This window comes from Lampetra fluviatilis, chromosome 44, assembly GCF_964198595.1.
Source record: "Lampetra fluviatilis chromosome 44, kcLamFluv1.1, whole genome shotgun sequence".
NCBI lineage: Eukaryota > Metazoa > Chordata > Hyperoartia > Petromyzontiformes > Petromyzontidae > Lampetra > Lampetra fluviatilis.
Window position 1 is genome coordinate 10,188,942 of NC_136318.1, and position 23,696 is coordinate 10,212,637.

The 23,696-nt window shown below is 47.3% G+C and overlaps 1 protein-coding gene across 1 annotated transcript in view; it reads left to right on the top strand.

The window, feature by feature from the left end:
* Positions 1 to 495: 495 nt before the first annotated feature.
* Positions 496 to 23,696, top strand: part of LOC144947370 (synaptophysin-like) — an 89,583-nt gene continuing 66,382 nt past the window's right edge. Inside the window, exons 1-2 of the mRNA XM_078876651.1 lie at positions 496 to 671; positions 1,450 to 1,515. Of these exons, the coding sequence (XP_078732777.1) occupies positions 657 to 671; positions 1,450 to 1,515 (81 nt within the window). The 5' untranslated portion in view covers positions 496 to 656. The remainder of the gene's footprint in view (positions 672 to 1,449; positions 1,516 to 23,696) is intronic.

Consider the following 23,696-nt stretch of genomic DNA (forward strand, 5'->3'; position numbering starts at 1 on the left):
AACGTTCATCCTGCACACTCTTATTACAAGGGAGAAACACAAAAAATAGACAAAAAAAATTTGCCCGTAATTTCTTTTTCTTTTTAACGGCTGTACACCGTATGGACCAGAAAACTCAATTTTCCTGTACAAGAACACGGGTAAACCGTATGGGTTGACAGGTATGTGTTACTATCTTGAATACGCGTGTGGTTTTATATTTTACCTTTTAACTTACGCGATCTCGCGAGTTACGCCGTGAGTCTTTCAAGAACGCAACCCCCCTCAGCGTAAAACGAGTGGTGAACCCACCCCCTCTCCCTCCATCACAGCGGGGACCCACGTGGGAATTAAATCGCCTCTGCCGACGTCACAAGCGGACGGCTGCCCTCTCGCTCGCTCGCTGTGTTTGTGCCGACGGACGCCGGGCGGTAGGGAGGGAGGAAGGGAGGGCGAAGGGGCAAGGCTTCCGTGGTGACGTTGGAAAAATAAATAAAACGAGCGATAAGAATTTGGCATCCAGCACACGGGCGACAGGGGTGGGGGTGGTTTTGAGGGCGGATTAGGGCGACGAAGCGGTGGGAAAATCGAGCAGTAGCGTCGTCCTACACACGAAGCGCGCACACTGCCCACACAGCCACCCACTGCAGCAGCAGCAACAACAACAACCAGCAGCTATGGATGTGAATCAGGTGGGATTCGATGGTTCCGTAAGATGTAATCGCAGCAAATGTAACGCGTGGAGGGAAGAGAAAAGCTGAGGCAGAGAGGATGACGAGGAATGGTTGGAAAATAGAATTCGGTTTTTGTGTAGCAGTAGTAGTGTCAGCGGTCGTTTCTGTGATGTAACCGCAAATGTGCTGCGTTGGTGCAGGTTTAATATGTGTGCGTGTGTATGGAAGCTCTAGCCAATGGTTGGATTAATGTTGCACGTTTTTTTTATTAAAAAAATGAAAATGTTATTGTCCGCTCGATAGATGTGTTCGTATGTGAGACGGTGACACAATGTAGGACATCTTCATCGCAGCGCTGTTCATTGTAGCTATGGAGAGAGGATGCTTTGGCCAGTCTTAAGGATATTGAATGGCTGTTTAATTTTTGTTTGATCACGTATGCTAAGGCTAAGCAACACAAATTGCCACGTGATGTTTGACAATGTTTGACAACGTCGATGCAGATCTTTTTTTCAAATATCTGCAAGACCAATAATCATCAATATTATTACACGCATTGGTTTCCTGTATTCGATATTACAACAGGCAATGTTTACTTGGCGCAATCGGTTCTATATTTCTAATGGATGGTTGCAGATGATTAATTTTTTTTATCGATTTACGCTAATAACTGTAGCGACGTAACCCACCGAATTGGATCGTTGTAGATTTTAATGTGTACAGTGCACACATTTATTTGACTATTATACACTAACCATTGTTATCTGTTTTTTTTCCTTGTGTCTTAATTGTATAGTTAGTGGCTCAGGGTCGTTTTCGAATCATCAAAGAACCATTGGGCTTTATCAAGGTCCTGCAATGGGTGAGTCCAAATCATATTCCTTTTGTTTATATTTACACACACCTATTGTCTTAATAAATTGCAGGATTAGGCGTTGAGTGTAACAGCAGTCGGGAGAAAAATGGCCTTCATTCGCTTGTAGTGGGGCAGGCAAGCGTGACTAGACTGCATTCTACGCGGATGTGTTGAACAAAGCAATTAAAACATTGACGACGACACGTAACAACCCTAGCAAGATTCCGCACGAGCAGATGATGTTGATCGTGTTCTGTTCACTGGGGACGGATGGAATTGGACAGGTTTGTGTGGAGGAGTGATGATGTGGCGTAGTTGGTGGTGGTGATGGGGCGTGGTAGTGGTGATGGTGGTGATGACGGTAGTGGTAGTGGTGATGATAGTGGTAATAACGGTGGTGATGACGGTAGTGGTGATGGTGGTGGTAATAACGGTGGTGGTGACGGTAGTGCTTGTGGTGATGATGGTGGTGGTGGATACCAGATGCTGATTTCCTTGCTGCACACAAAGAAAATTCGTTGCTCCGCTGCGTGGCCATCCATGCCTTGGGTGCATAGCATTTTAGGGGGGCGGTGGGGGGGTACAGAATGGGGGGGGGGGCTTCATCCAGCAGTGGATTGATCGGCGCTGATGATTATTTTGATGATTGCTGCTGCACACATCTTTGGCTCACATTTGTTGAGCTCATGGTTAAATTCGATTGGTTTTCGGCGTAAGACTTACACAAATACTATTTCGCCTTCACCATCAGAGTATGTAGTCGTGTTTAAAAAAAAATACTCATAATTGCCGTCTCTTAATTTGTATGATTGCATTACTGCGATAATACCCCGTTGTGTTTTGGGGAAGGGGGAGTGGTGGCACAGTGGTTGACGCACTGCGCTATTAACCAAGCGACTCGCGTTCGATTCCTTGTCACGGCTAACGTCAGTGGCGAGTGATATCTGAACCGGCTCTGGGTTGGGCCGCCTTCAACCCGCATTGACCAGGGTGGTGAAGTATGGCCAGGCAATAGATTGACAGAGGGCTGTGAATGATCGTCATGAAATCTCACGTTTATTTAAACATTGATGTCTTCGATTTGTTCACTCTTGCAACAATATTTTACAAGTGGAGATCCTTCACTCTATTGTACTTGGACGGGATACCATGTCCGATGTTCCATTTGTTACAGTACAATAGGTATTTTTTGTCAATTCACTGCTGGATGACGGCCATACGCACCGTGATGGGTCGTCGGGGTTATTTGACACCATACTTCACCACTCCTGGGTCTGGTGCGTGTTGAAGGCAGAGAGCATCGACGTTGGAGCGTAGCCACACAGTACAGCAATGTTCATTTGCTGTTCCTTGGGGTCGAGCCACGTGGCCGCCGCCTGTTTTCATTAATTGGCTTCAAAATGTGTATACTGTCGGGCTGTGCATATGAAGAATATGACGTCAAAGGCACACAATGGGGCGACAACCCATGGGTGATGACGTCATAGTATTGAATGTCCCCTGTACAGCAAATGGAGCACGCCTTGGTCATTTCCATGCAAACAATTACGAGAACAGACAAAGATCACCTGTGATAGCCTTTAACAGACTCTTGGGGCAAGTGCAGTTTGCGAGCACCTATGAAGGCCGGCACGGGACACGAGGGGTGAGTGGGCAGCACCACGCCCGGCCGCGTTTGTCTCCCCAGTGGCGATGTTCATACACACGCGCCAGCTTCTCATTTTGAGGCAGAATCGACCAAAGGCCCAGGAGTGGGAATTCAACTTGGATTGTTGGGTTCTTTACGCAGCGCGCTACCTGCTGCATCACCACTCACCAGACACACACAACGATGGTTATGCACATGCAAGTACTACTCTATCATAATAATCACCAGGCATGGTCTGTCCACTGCTTGATGAAGGCCTCATGCTGTCTTCATCATAATGAGCCGTTGTCTTATCCGCTGCTAGTTGAAGGCCTCCCCAAGCATGTATCATCTCACAGTCCTTCCGATGTCACAATCCATCTCCACAGGGGACACTCCTCTGGGATGTGATCTCACCTGAGGATGCCATCTCAGTAAACACGTGGCTGGAACCCTCATCCCTGTCTTGAGCCCACCCCTTGTAGCAATATGTTCTACCCAAGTTCACTTAATATCCTTAAGTCAATTTCATGTAATTCCAAACACACCTCTCCAGATTGTATAAACTGTAATACGGTAACGCTGCACGTGAAATATGAAACGCATATACGTATTCCGAGCATGTACAAGGGAAATGTGTAATTTGACACGTACACTTTACTATAATTGTATCAATTGTATTTAACGTACTGTTTAAATCTGTACGCATGGTGCAATATAACAGTTCCTTACATCTACCTACCCAGCCGCATTGCAGTATTTTGATTAACATGCACTCCTATGCATTGTAGGTGTGGCTTACAAATTCCTATCTAACAAGAAAACCTGGCTGCCAATTGAGAACAGAAATAAACACCCTCATGGTTGGTCTACGTATTTTAAAGGCATAGATGCCAAGGTTGTACTGTGTAGTAGGCAGCATTTATGCTATACATGTAAACCAAGTCTCATCACGGCGGTTCGTTGTGTGGACATTGGTAGCCGGTCTAAAACCATCAACTCCGATACACCTGATAAAGACTCTGGTTTGATTGTGAAAAACTGAACAGTAACACTGCGTAAAAGAAAATAAATATGTACGCTGAATTTTTTTCGCACAGTACGTAGGCAACGGTGCTAATGTACAAGAGGCCACTTTTCGGGCAGTGGATCTCCTTCAAAGCTCATGGGAAGCCCAGGGGAGTGAGCAAAAGGGCCATTGTTCAAAAATCGTCGCCTTTTAATATATTTTTTTCTTTCCAAGGCCACGGCGTTATTGAGGAACGTTGTTGTGGTGGTTGTTAGTCGTGTTTGTGACCACTGCCAATGTAGCAGCACCAGCAGCAGCATCACCAAATGATTCTGTTTGGTTTAAGGATGGATTGGCTTAAACCCGGACTCAAACCCATATCCTACCAGCCATGCTGGCTCGGTGCTCTGACACAGTTTGTTCATCAGAATCTGAATATTTATTTGTACCGGATGAATCCGATGAGTTCTAAAGCTCCTTTTTTATACAGGCGTTTTCTACCACCTCGACGCCTCCTAGGATCACGTCATTAATGCCAACAAGAGTGTTTTACATCAAGTGAATGTTGCTGCACGGCAAGGATTGATTTGATGCCAGCATAATAATAGTCGTGTGTTGAATATGTGACGTTGGCTGTCAGCTGGTTAACATTTTTAAATGAATGAACATATGAATACATTACTACTTGTGCATAATTTGTATGCATCTTCTTGGTTCTTTCGGTAAAGTCACGTAGAAGGGAAGTAATAAAATAATAAAAATAAAACACAATAAAATAATTCTCACGACGTTTCGGCCACAACGCAAGCAGCCGTCCTCAGGTGAAAACCAGGTCCGTCGAGGCGACAGAGTCTGAATGAAACAGCACACGAGTTTGGAGCATATATATAAGCTGGGCGCCTTGACAAAGGAATTTGCATATCAAGAGTAATTTAGCATATTTATGGGAAATGCAGGAATGTGATTAGTACTACATATGCATGTGCATTATGCAGGATTAACAGCATCAAAGGGAGCTGCAGTTGCTGCTGCTGCAGTTGCTGCAGTTGCTGCTGCTGCTGCAGTTGCTGCTGTTGCTGCAGTTGCTGCTGCTGCAGTTGCTGCTGCTGCTGCAGTTGCTGCTGCTGCAGTTGCTGCTGCTGCAGTTGCTGCCTTATCCATTTTAATATAACACTATGTATTATTCTACCCACCCTAATGTGTATCACACTGCTATATATTTACTATACAATTAAGACACCATACATTACTCTGCACACTGCACCAAGCATACACATGCCACACTATCTGCCACTATACACTGTACCATTGACCGTCGTGTCAATGGGTGAGTGGTGATAGGAAACTTGCAGCGGAGCAAAGAATCCATTCCCTGCGGAGAATACAATGCCAGTGAGTGGAACGCGGTCTGAAAGTCACCGTAAACGTGAACACAATCAGTTAAGATCCGAAATGGTTTATTACGTCCTTCCAATGATTGCTAAGCCAGAATCCATCTTCTCGGTTGAAATTGTCTCTGTGTTTGTATATGTGGATCGCCTCATGAACGAATCTCTCATGATAGCCAGATGGCTTGCAGATAACCTCTGTCTTGGAGAAGTCAATATCATGTGAGTTAGCTCAATTAAAAAAGAGGGATAACATTGTCATCCTCTCAGCCGACAAAGGCAATGCCACTGTCATCATGGACAAAACAGAATACAACAACAAAATCCAAGAACTACTCAACGATGGCAGCTATACAAAAATAAAAAGAGACCCCACCAACAGCCTCGTCTCTAAAACCAAGCAAATCATTTCTGATTCAACCGCATTAATTGATCAGACCAAACAGTTCTCGTTGAAACCTTCTGCAGCCAGGCCACCAAGATTATACGGCTTGCCAAAGATACATAAAGAAGATACACCTCTTCGTCCCATTGTCTCTACTATCAACTCCCCCACCTATAAACTGGCTCGTTTTTTTGTCTGAAATCCTACGGCCTTTCACTGGAAAAACCACCTCTGCGGTACTAAACTCTACTGACCTGGTATCGACAATCAAGGGGATTGCCCTGTCCCCAGACGACCTGCTTGTCAGTTTTGATGTGGTTTCCTTATTCACCCAAGTTCCTGTACCTGACACCATCGCAATCATTGAAGACTTGGTTCATCAAGGACTGAATGCTGGGGTACCCCCCCTGGTGAGACACTGCTTAACCAATACATACTTCACTTGGAATGCAACTTTCTACAAGCAAACTGAGGGCACCCCAATGGGCCCCCCCTATCTCCGGTTGTAGCCAACATCTTCATGGAGAAATTTGAGACTGACGCCATCAAGACTGCCACTCTACGCCCGACCTTATGGAAGAGGTACGTAGATGACACTTTTGTCATCTGGCCACATGGCCGGCTTGCTCTAGACCAATTTCTCGACCACATCAATTCCATACACCCAGCCATCAGATTCACCATGGAAGTCGAAAAAGATGGCAAGCTACCCTTTTTGGATGTCCTAATTAAAAGGAGACCTGATGGTTCAATGAGCCACTCTGTCTACAGGAAAGCCACCCATACGGATGCTTACCTAAAACCGGATTCCCACCACCATCCATCCCAGAAGAATTCCCTCATCAAGACTCTATACCATAGAGCCCAATGCATTTCCGACCAGGAACACATTGGCAGTGAACTCCAACACGTACGCCAAGCTCTTAAGGTTAATGGTTACTCCGACTACACAATCCGCAAGGCCATCACTCCAACCATCAAGAAGGATCCTGTTGAGGAGCCTTTCAAGACCATCACCTTACCCTACATTGCTGGGGTCACAAAAAAGATCTCCAAAATCCTGATTAAACACAAGATCCAGGTCCGATTCAACACAGTACATAAAATCCGTGATCTGGTCCCGTCTGTAAAAGATGTGGTTCCAGACATACAGTACCCTGGCGTCTACAAATTAAGTTGCCTCTGTGGTAGCAGTTACATTGGAGAAACCAAACGACATGTCTCGGACCGCATCCGTGAACATAAAGCAGACCTGAAACACGGTAGGACAAACACCTCAGCCGTGGCAGATCACTGTTACAATTCAGTGGGCTCACATGACATTGACTTCTCCAAGACAGAGGTTCTCTGCAAGCCATCTGGCTATCATGAGAGATTCGTTCATGAGGCGATCCACATATACAAACACAGAGACAATTTCAACCGAGAAGATGGATTCTGGCTTAGCAATCATTGGAAGGACGTAATAAACCATTTCGGATCTTAACTGATTGTGTTCACGTTTACGGTGACTTTCAGACCGCGTTCCACTCACTGGCATTGTATTCTCCGCAGGGAATGAATTCTTTGCTCCGCTGCAAGTTTCCTACCACCACTCACCCATTGACACGACGGTCAATGGTACAGTGTATAGTGGCAGATAGTGTGGCATTTGTATGCTTGGTGCAGTGTGCAGAGTAATGTATGGTGTCGTAATTGTATAGTAAATATATAGCAGTGTGATACACATTAGGGTGGATAGAATAATACATAGTGTTATATTAAAATGGATAAGGCAGCAACAGCAGCAGCAGCAACTGCAGCAGCAGCAGCAACTGCAGCAGCAGCAACTGCAGCAGCAGCAGCAACTGCAGCAGCAGCAGCAGCAACTGCAGCAGCAGCAACTGCAGCAGCAGCAACTGCAGCAGCAGTAGCAACTGCAGCTCCCTTTGATGCTGTTAATCCTGCATAATGCACATGCATATGTAGTACTAATCACATTCCTGCATTTCCCATAAATATGCTAAATTTCTCTTGATATGGAAATTCCTTTGTGAAGGCGCCCAGCTTATATATATGCTCCAAGCTCGTGTGCTGTTTCATTCAGACTCTGTCGCCTCGACGGACCTGGTTTTCACCTGAGGACGGCTGCTTGCGTTGTGGCCGAAACGCCGTGAGAATTATTTTATTGTGTTTTATTTTTATTATTTTATTACTTCCCTTCTACGTGACTTTACCGAAAGAACCAAGAAGATGAATCCCTGCAGTCACGAAAGCTTTAAATCGAAATTTGTATGCAGTTGTTTTTGTCTGTGTGTTTAATGATAGGAGTCTCTTAAACATGTCAGGAAATGTTTTTAAAAAGCTAAACAGTACTAGCATAATATACAAACCCCTCAACACATTAATCATTAACACTGTTTGTAGCCTTAAAATGAAATATGTATAATAGGTGACGTTTTGGGGAATATCCCTTCTCTAATAGCGCGTATATACCAGTCCATCATTGATTTATGTGCGATGGGGAAGGGCTATTACCTGCATCGTCGGCTATTGTGTATAGATATATTTTCCACTTAAAGCCACGGTGTTATTAACGAATGTGTTGATTTTTGCTGTCATTTGTGCTTATGCACCACTGACAACGCAGCAACAGCATCTTCAAATAGATGCGTATGGTATACAGTACTGTACTGTGCCTTATCTGGGGGATGCTGTGGTGGTTCGATGGTGAGCACACACTTGACATACAACACAGAGTTTGTTTGTCCTTCCCCCACACCTCCGATTGGCTATGTACGGTACAAAAATAAGTCCAACATACATGCATAGAGACCCATATAATCACACAGAAACCCATAGACTCATCGGGCGGACCCATGGACTGGCACACCCCATCACGCACTTTCGGATGTGTTTCTGCGGCCATCTGGAACGCTCTTCCGGTATTAGGAAGCCACTGGGAGCTATGCACTTTTTATCATCGAGATTGACAAACTCATTTCTTGAAAAACATATCTTTGTGTTTAGTTTGTTGTCCTTCCCCCGTACCTCCGATTAAAGACGTTCAACATCACCGGTTTGAACCCATCCCTCCTCCATCCTGACCCAGCAGTTGAAGCAATGGGTGGCAATTCTCTTCAATGCCTCCCTTGCACCCCCAGCAGTAGGTTTATAATAATGTAGACGCACCACGGTGAAGCCAATCGGCCAGGTTAACGTTGCAGTGGTCAATTGTCGGTACTCCTTACCCCCTTCCGAGATGCTTTGAGCAGCATTGAAAGTGTAGGGCCACAACAAAAATACCCTGCCTTGAGATCTGTTGTAAGAGAGCCTTATGCGAGCAGTGGCCTGGGCAATACCTTTATAATCCTCTACAGCACCTGCCAGTAGTGGCCTGGGCAATACCTTTATAATCCTCTACAGCACCTGCCAGTAGTAGCCTGGGCAATACCTTTATAATCCTCTACAGCACCTGTCAGTAGTAGCCTGGGCAATACCTTTATAATCCTCTACAGCACCTGTCAGTAGTGGCTTGGGCAATACCTTTATAATCCTCTACAGCACCTGTCAGTAGTGGCCTGGGCAATACCTTTATAATCCTCTACAGCACCTGTCAGTAGTGGCCTGGGCAATACCTTTATACTCCTCTACAGCACCTGTCAGTAGTGGCCTGGGCAATACCTTTATACTCCTCTACAGCACCTGTCAGTAGTGGCCTGGGCAATACCTTTATAATCCTCTACAGCACCTGCCAGTAGTGGCTTGGGCAATACCTTTATAATCCTCTACAGCACCTGTCAGTAGTGGCTTGGGCAATACCTTTATACTCCTCTACAGCACCTGCCAGTAGTGGCCTGGGCAATACCTTTATAATCCTCTACAGCACCTGTCAGTAGTGGCTTGGGCAATACCTTTATAATCCTCTACAGCACCTGTCAGTAGTGGCTTGGGCAATACCTTTATAATCCTCTACAGCACCTGCCAGTAGTGGCCTGGGCAATACCTTTATACTCCTCTACAGCACCTGCCAGTAGTGGCCTGAGCAATACCTTTATAATCCTCTACAGCACCTGTCAGTAGTGGCTTGGGCAATACCTTTATAATCCTCTACAGCACCTGCCAGTAGTGGCCTGGGCAATACCTTTATTCTCCTCTACAGCACCTGCCAGTAGTGGCCTGGGCAATACCTTTATACTCCTCTACAGCACCTGTCAGTAGTGGCCTGAGCAATACCTTTATACTCCTCTACAGCACCTGTCAGTAGTGGCCTGGGCAATACCTTTATACTCCTCTACAGCACCTGTCAGTAGTGGCCTGGGCAATACCTTTATACTCCTCTACAGCACCTGCCAGTAGTGGCCTGGGCAATACCTTTATACTCCTCTACAGCACCTGCCAGTAGTGGCCTGGGCAATACCTTTATACTCCTCTACAGCACCTGTCAGTAGTGGCCTGGGCAATACCTTTATACTCCTCTACAGCACCTGTCAGTAGTGGCCTGGGCAATACCTTTATACTCCTCTACAGAACCTGTCAGTAGTGGCCTGGGCAATACCTTTATACTCCTCTACAGAACCTGTCAGTAGTAGCCTGGGCAATACCTTTATACTCCTCTACAGCACCTGTCAGTAGTGGCCTGGGCAATACCTTTATACTCCTCTACAGCACCTGCCAGTAGTGGCCTGGGCAATACCTTTATACTCCTCTACAGCACCTGCCAGTAGTGGCCTGGGCAATACCTTTATACTCCTCTACAGAACCTGCCAGTAGTGGCCTGGGCAATACCTTTATACTCCTCTACAGCACCTGCCAGTAGTAGCCTGAGCAATACCTTTATAATCCTCTACAGCACCTGCCAGTAGTGGCCTGGGCAATACCTTTATACTCCTCTACAGCACCTGCCAGTAGTAGCCTGAGCAATACCTTTATAATCCTCTACAGCACCTGTCAGTAGTGGCCTGGGCAATACCTTTATACTCCTCTACAGCACCTGCCAGTAGTGGCCTGGGCAATACCTTTATACTCCTCTACAGCACCTGCCAGTAGTGGCCTGGGCAATACCTTTATACTCCTCTACAGCACCTGCCAGTAGTGGCCTGGGCAATACCTTTATACTCCTCTACAGCACCTGCCAGTAGTAGCCTGAGCAATACCTTTATAATCCTCTACAGCACCTGTCAGTAGTGGCTTGGGCAATCTATATATATAAAATCGCAAATCTGTCTGTCTGTCTGTGTGTGTGTCTGTGTGTCGCCGGACCATACGCAGTTTCATTGGACGGCGGTTGTCCCTGGCAACGGGTAGCGACGCATTCACTGCGGGGTGGACGCCATTTTTAATTCCCGTTAAAAATATGTGCACGCATTAACACGCGACTCTCAGGTTAATTCATCAAAGTCTCACGTCCTCTTCACTCCCCCCCACCACAATGTGTGCAATTACTATTATAGGGTCGCTAGATAATAAAATTCTAGCGATTAGACAGTATTATTGTAGCGCGGGGGGGGGGGGGGTAATGGCCCCTGTCCCAATCCTCAGCCGGGTGGGCAATTTAGGCGAGGCCGGAGGCTCTGCACGGTACTAGGCCTCGACACCCCACCACACTATAGGCCGTACATATTACTGCACAGCGGCCCAGGAGATCGTGGCTGGGGGGGGGGCAGGGGTAGCAGCCCATCTGTGTATATATGTAAGGTTATTAAGAAATATATTTTTCACCCGGACAACGCCGGGTACTTATGCTAGTACCTTTATAATCCTCTACAGCACCTGTCAGTAGTAGCCTGGGCAATACCTTTATAATCCTCTACAGCACCTGCCAGTAGTGGCCTGGGTAATACCTTTATAATCCTCTACAGCACCTGTCAGTAGTAGCCTGAGCAATACCTTTATAATCCTCTACAGAACCTGTCAGTAGTGGCCTGGGCAATACCTTTATATTCCTCTACAGCACCTGTCAGTAGTGGCCTGGGCAATACCTTTATATTCCTCTACAGCACCTGTCAGTAGTAGCCTGGGCAATACCTTTATATTCCTCTACAGCACCTGTCAGTAGTAGCCTGGGCAATACCTTTATATTCCTCTACAGCACCTGTCAGTAGTAGCCTGGGCAATACCTTTATAATCCTCTACAGCACCTGCCAGTAGTGGCCTGGGCAATACCTTTATAATCCTCTACAGCACCTGCCAGTAGTGGCCTGGGCAATACCTTTATAATCCTCTACAGCACCTGCCAGTAGTAGCCTGGGCAATACCTTTATAATCCTCTACAGCACCTGCCAGTAGTGGCCTGGGCAATACCTTTATAATCCTCTACAGCACCTGTCAGTAGTAGCCTGGGCAATACCTTTATAATCCTCTACAGAACCTGTCAGTAGTGGCCTGAGCAATACCTTTATAATCCTCTACAGCACCTGTCAGTAGTAGCCTGGGCAATACCTTTATAATCCTCTACAGAACCTGTCAGTAGTGGCCTGGGCAATACCTTTATAATCCTCTACAGCACCTGCCAGTAGTGGCCTGGGCAATACCTTTATAATCCTCTACAGAACCTGCCAGTAGTGGCCTGGGCAATACCTTTATAATCCTCTACAGCACCTGCCAGTAGTGGCCTGGGCAATACCTTTATACTCCTCTACAGCACCTGCCAGTAGTAGCCTGGGCAATACCTTTATAATCCTCTACAGCACCTGTCAGTAGTGGCCTGGGTAATACCTTTATAATCCTCTACAGCACCTGTCAGTAGTGGCCTGGGCAATACCTTTATAATCCTCTACAGAACCTGTCAGTAGTGGCCTGAGCAATACCTTTATAATCCTCTACAGCACCTGCCAGTAGTGGCCTGGGCAATACCTTTATAATCCTCTACAGCACCTGCCAGTAGTGGCCTGGGTAATACCTTTATAATCCTCTACAGCACCTGTTAGTAGTGGCCCGGGCAATACCTTTATAATCCTCTACAGCACCTGTCAGTAGTAGCCTGGGCAATACCTTTATAATCCTCTACAGCACCTGTCAGTAGTGGCCTGGGCAATACCTTTATAATCCTCTACAGAACCTGTCAGTAGTGGCCTGGGCAATACCTTTATAATCCTCTACAGAACCTGTCAGTTGTGGCCTGGGCAATACCTTTATATTCCTCTACAGCACCTGTCAGTAGTAGCCTGGGCAATACCTTTATAATCCTCTACAGCACCTGTCAGTAGTAGCCTGAGCAATACCTTTATAATCCTCTACAGAACCTGTCAGTAGTGGCCTGGGCAATACCTTTATAATCCTCTACAGCACCTGTCAGTAGTAGCCTGAGCAATACCTTTATAATCCTCTACAGCACCTGTCAGTAGTGGCCTGGGCAATACCTTTATAATCCTCTACAGCACCTGTCAGTAGTGGCCTGGGCAATACCTTTATAATCCTCTACAGCCCCTGCCAGTAGTGGCCTGGGCAATACCTTTATAATCCTCTACAGAACCTGTCAGTAGTGGCCTGAGCAATACCTTTATAATCCTCTACAGAACCTGTCAGTAGTGACCTGAGCAATACCTTTATAATCCTCTACAGCACCTGTCAGTAGTAGCCTGGGCAATACCTTTATAATCCTCTACAGAACCTGCCAGTAGTGGCCTGAGCAATACCTTTATAATCCTCTACAGCACCTGCCAGTAGTGGCCTGGGCAATACCTTTATAATCCTCTACAGCACCTGCCAGTAGTGGCCTGGGCAATACCTTTATAATCCTCTACAGCACCTGCCAGTAGTGGCCTGGGCAATACCTTTATAATCCTCTACAGCACCTGTCAGTAGTAGCCTGGGCAATACCTTTATAATCCTCTACAGCACCTGCCAGTAGTGGCCTGGGCAATACCTTTATAATCCTCTACAGCACCTGCCAGTAGTGGCCTGGGCAATACCTTTATAATCCTCTACAGCACCTGCCAATAGTGGCCTGGGCAATACCTTTATAATCCTCTACAGCACCTGCCAGTAGTGGCCTGGGCAATACCTTTATAATCCTCTACAGCACCTGCCAATAGTGGCCTGGGCAATACCTTTATAATCCTCTACAGCACCTGTCAGTAGTGGCCTGGGCAATACCTTTATAATCCTCTACAGCACCTGCCAATAGTGGCCTGGGCAATACCTTTATAATCCTCTACAGCACCTGTCAGTAGTGGCCTGGGCAATACCTTTATACTCCTCTACAGCACCTGTCAGTAGTGGCCTGGGCAATACCTTTATAATCCTCTACAGCACCTGTCAGTAGTGGCCTGGGCAATACCTTTATAATCCTCTACAGCACCTGTCAGTAGTGGCCTGGGCAATACCTTTATACTCCTCTACAGCACCTGTCAGTAGTGGCCTGGGCAATACCATTATAATCCTCTACAGCACCTGCCAGTAGTGGCCTGGGCAATACCTTTATAATCCTCTACAGCACCTGTCAGTTGTGGCCTGGGCAATACCTTTATAATCCTCTACAGCACCTGTCAGTTGTGGCCTGGGCAATACCTTTATAATCCTCTACAGCACCTGTCAGTAGTGGCCTGGGCAATACCTTTATAATCCTCTACAGCACCTGCCAGTAGTAGCCTGGGCAATACTTTATACTCCTCTACAGCACCTGTCAGTTGTGGCCTGGGCAATACCTTTATAATCCTCTACAGCACCTGCCAGTAGTGGCCTGAGCAATACCTTTATAATCCTCTACAGAACCTGCCAGTAGTGGCCTGGGCAATACCTTTATACTCCTCTACAGCACCTGCCAATAGTGGCCTGGGCAATACCTTTATAATCCTCTACAGCACCTGCCAGTAGTGGCCTGGGAAATACCTTTATAATCCTCTACAGAACCTGTCAGTAGTGGCCTGGGAAATACCTTTATAATCCTCTACAGCACCTGCCAGTAGTGGCCTGGGAAATACCTTTATAATCCTCTACAGCACCTGCCAGTAGTGGCCTGGGAAATACCTTTATAATCCTCTACAGCACCTGCCAGTAGTGGCCTGAGCAATACCTTTATAATCCTCTACAGCACCTGTCAGTAGTGGCCTGAGCAATACCTTTATAATCCTCTACAGTATATTTGACCTTCCACTGCAATGCGGCAAGGTATACAATACTCTATGATCTTGTGCACACGTGTGTGCAATTATTAATCCCATCGCAGGCACATGCATACCACCAAGGATTTTTTGTTGGGCGTTGTATCTCTGATTTATGACATTTGCAGTGCAACATACAACGTGGCACTGCCGATTCTGCATTACAGGACTGCATTGTTAATGCAGTGATGGTATTTGTTGCATTAACAGTACTGTGTGTGTGCATCTACCAGTCATCTCAGTCAGCCAACCCCACGGCACCTGCAACCTGCAGGGTCTGTCCCGAGACCTCCCGTCAGCGAACCTTCGACACTTCACTTGGCCTCAAAGTGCACAGGCGCCGTGGTGACATCACCATCACTTAGTGTCGAATGGCAGGGTATTGGTATTGGTTTTGGTTATATACAAGTTGTGTTTTGACGGCGTGTATTTTGAGTGAATCATTCCGCGACGCTGCACGTGCGTACAGTCGTACGTAGGGCTAAGTCAAGGTCTTGCGAATACACGTGCGTGGTTGTAATCTTACAACTGCGCATTAACATGCGCGCACAATGTCACTATTTACAGATTTCGCCCCATTGTGTTGGTGTCCAAGGCGAAATGTCAAATTTTCTAAGTGACTGCACTGTACATTCGAATAAAATACTCGAAAGATACAGTAATAATCATTAAACTACCTACGGTATTGCATAGCATTGACTGATACGAAGAGTAAATGAGCTTATGTAGGACACACCGTTGGATGGAATGATGATGATGATGGCCAATGGCCAAAACTGCAGCCAAATGGAGCAAGACACACCCCAGAGGATGACCACTTCCATTATATGGATTGATGGATGGGATAAAATCATGTGCAGAAGTGAAGGTGGATTGTGGCATCTCAAGATGACGGGGGATGGCTGTGGCGTGGGGGGGGGGTGAGGCCTTCATCCAGCAGTGGATCGATGGTGGCTGATGATGAGAGCACAGGAATACTGCAATGTTTTACATCCATAATGAGGTCTCCTTTGCAAATGTATTGTCTGGGATAGATAAAATAATTGCCATTGTTAAAAATGTGACATTTGCAGTAACTACTCTACATAACACAGTACTGTTAGACAATCATGACCGATTTAAATTCTCATTTCATCGAAGGGCTTGAAAGCTTAAATGTGTCTAAAATACTTTATTGGATTAGATATTAAAATCTGTCCTGTAAATTTGAAACATCTGAAAGGCAAACATTTATAATTTTGGACTCACAATAATTATGGTGCAGAGGTTGAGTGGTTTCATTTATAGGAGTAACCTAGAGTACAATAGTGCATTTAGTCTCATGCTAAACACTTACATATGATCCCACATGATCAGCAAACCATGTAATTCAACTCCCATGTGAGAGTGGCCCTAAAGCCAATAGAAAGCAGACAAAGCCTGCGAGAAGTTACTGCACCGTATAATAGTACAGTCTCGTACAATTCATCATCAGCCATGGTCAGTAAACTGCGAGATGAAGATCTACCCAGGCCACCGCCATCCCTGCGATGCAAAGAATCCCAACCAACATCTTAGGCCCAACCTCATTTCATCGCTCAATAGTGCGTAACTGTCGTACACATTATAAAGTATAGATTATAACCTTAAAATTAAATAAGTCTGTGTCACCACGGCCTTACAAATTGCACACGAATGGATGCAATGAATATCACGTCGCGGACTGCTTTTCGCTTGCAAGTTTCAGATTTACTGCAATACACACATCCTTGGACGGGCAAAAGGCGAGTTGTAATAATAACAACGCATTCAATCGAGAACTCGGAGGCATGGAGCCAAGTGCTGCACTATAAACATGGTGTCCTGGTGCCGTTCACCAGCAAATTTTGTTTTAACTGACTACTGCACGGCGATATACAGTACAGTATGTATAATGCACAATACAAGATAAATACCCAGTCCCTATTACCCGCTGGTAATCTGCAGATAACGGATGTCACGTCATTATTCTTGTGGTCCGAAATGTTATCGTGGATAATTCATCCTGTTTTCTGCGGGATCATCCGTGATTTCTCTTACCCCGTGGATAAGAGGGGTAATATCGCGGGATAACCCCGTGGTTTACGGGAATCCGTGATACTGGTCCCCCATATCACCGCGGATAAGAGTTCATCCCCTGCACTGTACATGTACTTCACGCCATAAATGACTATACTGCATAGTACATTTAATTTAGAAATCGTGTGGTCGTTGGAACAGCATCTTGAAATGCAGTTTCGTTTCGATGATAAATATAACGAAGTAAATTTTGCACTGTACACTATTGGTGCACTACTCCAGTATAATAAACAGTGCATTTGTGTGCCTCAAAACCATTGCCTGCTACAGGAGTAATATTTGACAGCACACAGGGGTTGTGGTCCACTACCAACCATGCAGCTATGGCTGTTGTGACTTAGGGGTGACCTCTAGAAATGAGGCATTGGGCTGGGTGGCTTGGAGGGATGTCCAATGAGGATTCTTTGCAGCCGCATTGACCGGATCTTGACCACAGTGGATTGGTGCTTGGGCCACAGCCGAGTTATCAGTCGAGCCAATTTGATAATTATAATTATCCATCTATTTAGTGTTACATTTTTAAAATGCCTTTGTTTTCCCGGGACAGTCCTGGTTTCCGCAAATGCCGTTCCGGTGTCCCGCAGATTTAGTGGGGGATTTCGTCCCGGTGTGATATTTTCTGGCCTCGTGATACAGGCAGGGCCCACCATTGTCAGCGATGCTCCGCTATGTGGGCAGCGCTGGTGATTGAGTGCATGGTAGTGCGGCGGTTAGCGCGCTGCACTACGAACCTGGTGATCCGAGTTCGATTCCCGCTCATGGCCAACACCGGTGGTGATTATATGAACCGGTCCTGGGCCTCCCCTAGGTCGACTCAGCCTCAGATGAGTACTTGGTGCGGTGTGTAAAAACATCGCCACCGGGGAGATAAAGGCATCTGGACGTGGTGCTAGCCACCCCGGCCTTTGTAGGTGCTCGCGAACAGCACTTGCCCCAACAGTCTGTTATGGCTATTGGGGGGATCTTTGTTGCTTTGTAAAAGTGGATGGGGGTGATGGATGGAGGGAGGGACTGGCAGCTCACCAAGCTGTCCTGGTTAACCCTCCCAAAAATGTGTGCTTTTGCTCTTTAATGTGTTTCTCTTCTCAGCATATCATGTTCTGTATGACAACGTGAAAGTGCACTGAATGTATAAAATGAAAAGTATAGAATTGTACAACAATACTCTTTCCAAATTATTTGTGTTAGTGTAGTCACATGGTAAAAAATAGGCATGTAAAACGTCACCCTGTGATTTAGATTCGACATGTTTGGTCACATAAACCATTACAATCCGTACGGCAAGGGCATGCCCTTATCCAGCAGTGGATTGACACAAACGCTGTACATTAACATGTTAATATCATATTGTACTATACTCCCAAATGTCCTGGTTTACCTGGGACAGTCCCAGTGGTTTCAGAACAGCGGTCCCGCTATCCGCGAAGCATTTGTTTGATCCTGCATTTTATCCCGGATTTAAATTGTACGGTCGACTCACCAATACATGACTCACCAATACTTAACTCACTCACCAATACATGTGTAGTGACTCCAACTGAGTCGCAGACGTTATCTTAGGAGCAACACTATTTATTTACACAACGGTACGTAACATAACACAATCTACACTCGGGTCTCGAATGCCCATCTAACCACGCTATGGCAGAACTAGACACGGTTCGCTATCCCGGTCCGGACCACAAGCTGGGTCCCGGGCCTCGTGGCTAGAGGCTTCTTCTCCCCGACGTGGATCTTCGTAACACCAACACACAAAGAACCCCGAGCTTCTCACGGGGCCCTCGTTATATGCCCCCGGGCTGGGGCTGGTTAAACATAAGTGACCATATAGATAGTTATAGGAGTGCCTACAACTGGTGTAAGAATAGGTGAATAAAGTGTAAGCAGGTGACTTGTTACAACGTGTCGGTGTGAGTAATTATTACGTGCTTTTATTTAACTCACTCTGTCTGTTGTTGTTGTCGTATCCTCAAATCTTGTAACTCAATTTTAACCCACTTCCCAATGTGGTATCGACTGCAAACTTAGTATAGTTATGTCTTACTGATGACAATACTATATTATATCATAAAAAATGAGTATTGGGTGGGAGGTTTTTCAGAGGAGCAGATGGGGCCCAAGGTCACAAAGAATGAGGCCCCCCTCACGGTGTGGCGCAGTGCTAGCGATTGAGTGGGCACAGTTAGCTGTCATGTTCACCGCATTGAACACGATGGTGAATGGCATGCAATCCCTACCCTTTCCCTGCCTTGCCCATTGCACTCTGGTATTTGCTCCAGATTTACAACACTGTGCTGATCTCATCAAGGAGCATGAAGCATCACGTGAACTCCAGTCATCTTTGCAACGGCCGTTTGCTAACCATCGAATAAAGACGGCCACTGCATCGTGCGCTTTCAGATGCGTTTCTGCGGCCGTCTGGAATGCTCTTCCGATATTAGAAATTCACTGGAGTAATGCACTTTTAAATCTAAATTCAAAACTAATTTCTTTAGAACAGTTTTTTGTATTTAGTTTGGTGTCATTCCCCCGCACGTCCGATTAGCACAGTTGGCTACGTATGGTGCGAAAGAAGTTCAACTTACATACATATATTACCGTATTGCTTGTAACTTACAGATGAGTAGCCACCAGAGCTATTGGTTGCCTCCATTAAACATATCTATTTATTCCTCATCATTTGCTTCACGCTTTTATCAAAAACGAATGCACAATTTGAAAGAGGGGGATTCTGTATTTGCCTATCATTGGGCATTGCTCATCCCATGGTTCTCACGTAAGTGGAATTGAAGGACAAGCATCTTTCAATGCATCGGGTTCTATTCTTGCGCGGGAAAATGTCAAAACTGGGTGGTTTTTAACTTTTGCCGACAAAACTGGATCCCAAATGTCAAAACTGGGTGCACCCTGGGTGGCCAAAAACTTGAGTTTTGGACACTCAGGGTGCACCCAGTTTTGACATTTGTCAAATACACTTGATAATTGTATACTAGCACAGTGTGCCAGCACCCCATTCATCCAAACACTTGGTATTTGTATACTGGCACACTGTGCCAGCACCCCATTCATCTAAACACGTGGTATTAGTATGCTGGCACAGTGTGCCAGCACCATATAACTACACACTCTTGATATTTGTACGCTGGCACAGTGTGCCAGCACCCCAACGACCAACATTTCAAGCTACGGCTCGGACTCGGAAGTGAGCTCGGGGCGGGCTTGCGACCAGGCGGGCGCACTGCCACCTTGCTCACATTCGAATGGCAACCCTCCACCCCAAGAAGACTTTTACCACGCGCCGCGAGGCCATCCACGGCATCCAAGACTTTGCTTTGCAAACAAGGCAAGCGCGCGGTCCTTGACCTCAAGCGAAGCGGCGGACGGCACGTTGCCATCGTCTGCTCTAGTTCAACACCTTGTTCCTTCAAGGTGGGGGGAACGACGCGGCTTCCGCGTCTCGGCGCTGTGCACGGATCACCACGGCTGCACGGGCACTACCAAGATCACGCAGCGCCAAGTGGAGGCGAACACGACAGCCCGTTCGGCCTTTCGCGCCAACCCCCGTACCTCCGCACCGACTGTCATTGCCCAGGTCGCCGACGTTGCTCGCGTCATTGTCCCGACCCGGATGATGTACCGCGCCAAGGACACGTGCATCGCGGCGAACGAGAGTGCGGCCCATGCAGGCTTCGAGTTCATCAACTCGCTGGTGGAGACGTTCGGCAAGCTCAACGCGACGACCTGCAGTGTGCGAGAAGACGCGGGCATCTTCTGGGGTGCGTTCATCTGCAACCCGATCGCACGCTCGTTGCAGCCAAGTCTTCAACGCGTCGTCGGCATCGACGGGTCGCACATGAAGGCGCGCGCCTACAATGGAACCATGCTCGTCCTCGTTGGGCGCGACGGCAACAACCGCAACGTCCTTCTCGCCGTGGCGCTGGTGTCGTCCGAGACGGCAGCGGCCTATGACTGGTTTCTCAACTGCTGCACGACCAACGACATCGAGCTCGACGGCACGCCGGTCTTCTGCGATCGTGGCACGGGCATCCTAGCCTCCGACTGGAAGGACCTCATGCTCATCCACTGCACGCGGCATTTGATCTGCAACGGCGTGGACAACATCGGCTCCGCGTTCACGCCCGACCTCCAAGGCATCATCTACGATGCCCAAGGGTGCGCCTCCGAGGCCGCGTTCCGCAGCTCCTTGGGCTGCTTGGGCGTAGCTCTGCCTGCGGCGGCCACGTACTACAACAAGATCGACCCCCACACGTGGGCGCTCTACCCGCACCTGCACACGACGCCATTGTACGGCTGGCGCACGACGAACTTTGTCGAGTCCACGAACAGCGAGGCCCTGCCGGCTCGCGAGATGGACCCCTTCCACTTCCTCATGCACCACATGGAAGACATGATGACGACGGCCTTTGCCCACCGCAGCGACGCCGAGAAGTGGGCCGCTCAAGGGCGTGTCATTACGCCGTACGCTCAAGGACTCATCGACGCTCAGCAGGCGTTGGCCCCGAGGTACAAGGTCTACGAGAGTACCTCGACGCGTGCATACGTCAAGGATCCAGACGCCTACGCCTCTGCCAAGCGCCGAGTCGATCTCAGCTCTCGGTCGTGCACGTGCGGGTACATGAAGCAGATGGGCTTGCCGTGTCGGCACTACATTCGTGCCCTCATGGCGTTTGGGCGGATGCCCGAGCTCTACGACGCATGTGCGGTGTGTTACCAAGTCTCTGCCATCAACACGACATGGACCTCGGTTGCCGGTATCGAGCTGCCCATTGCCGAGGAGCTGCAACGCGACAACACCATGATGCCACCTCCTCGCCAGAAGAAGGCTGGCCGCCCGAAGAAGCGTCGGATTCGCAACCGTGGCGAAGGTGGCCCATTGGGCATCACGCGGTGCTCCTTCTGTCGCGCCAAGGGCCACAACAAGCGCTCTTGCCCGTCGAAGTAGTTCTATATATGTAACAAACATGTTTTGTTCTAAGTGTGCAGCACCATACTTCTCGACGCAAACACTATCTACCGTTGTTCTACTGTAGTAGGTGTAGCATGCAAGCTGGCACACTGTACCAGTATACAAATGGCAAGTTCGTGTATGTTCGCGAGCTGAAAGTGTTACTGTAGTTGCAAGCTGGCACACTGTGCCAGTATACATATGGCAAGTAAGTGTTACTGTAGTAGCGAGCTGGCACACTGTGCCAGTATGCAAACGGGAAGTTTGTGGTGCAAGGTATGGAACATGAGCCACGAGAAACATCATTTGGAACGCTCTAAATCTGTGGCGACATATGGATGAATAACGCAAGGACCTAAACGTGTACAAAATGATACATTAAATCGTACACCTTCACCCAGTTTTGACATTTGTCCACATTGAACATCACCCAGTTTTGTCATATCAAAAAGCACCACCCTGTTTTGCCTGTCGTTTTCCAAGACCACCCAGTTTTGACATTTGGGATCCAGTTTTGTCGGCAAAAGTTAAAAACCACCCAGTTTTGACATTTTCCCATTCTTGCGCATGACAGCAGCAATGTGTTCACGAGCTATATGCCAACGTCGATGTCTCCTGGCCACGACGAGAGGGCTTCAGGAGCGAGAGTTGGTGTAGTTTTGCTATTCATCCTCCGTTGGACGAGCGCAGACTGCAGTGGTTTATTATACGAGCCATAGAGATTTGATTGCATGGCCACATTCACTGCGGTTTGTGTAGAATTTTCCATTTGTTATATCAAGAATACAGCGGTATGGTTATGGGCATGTATGAACAATAACGGCATTGCGGAGTGGTGGTGCACTGTATATTAAATTTCAGTTTCACTCGGATGCCCGCTTCCAGTCTGAAGCGCTCGCCTGCATAATCAAGTCATGGCCTGGAGCGCAGCCGCACATAACAGTCGCCATCACGGTGCAGGCAGAGCGCCGCGCACACGACTCGGCAGATGTGCAATGTTAAGGACACACGCAATCGCAAGGCCGTGCATTAGCAACCCTCCCATGCAGGGCTATTCTGAAACGCTTTCGCGCAAAGCACCGCGCACACGGACGCGCGCGACGATTTCGGGGTGGGTGGAACGGTATTTGCGTCCGTGTTAACGAGCGCCCTCGCCAGCGATTGAGGAAGAGAGAAGAAGCCATTGGGAGCCGCGTTGGGCCACGCAATACGACTTCCATTTTAGAGCGTCGCAAGATATCAATTGGCTGAACATTTAGTGTACATCCTGCCGTGCGTTGTTCGTTGCTTTTTTCAAGAACAGATATTGCCCTCGCTCACAACACCCACTCACTCCCTCACCACCCCACCACTCACCCCCTCACTCACCCACCCATCCGCTCACCCACTTTCTCACCCGCACTTACTCGCTCACCTTGCTGAATGCGCATATTTAACATAATCCCACTGCATAATGTTTTGATTTTTCAAACAGATCTCCTCGTGGGTGCTAAATGCGTTAAACCGCGTTGGGAATTCTATATCTGAAATTTATTTTACATCCTCGAGAATGATCCTTAAAAAATACAGGACGATACATTTATTTCTAATGACCCGCTGTTTTCTAATACCCTCAGCTTATGCATCATTGAG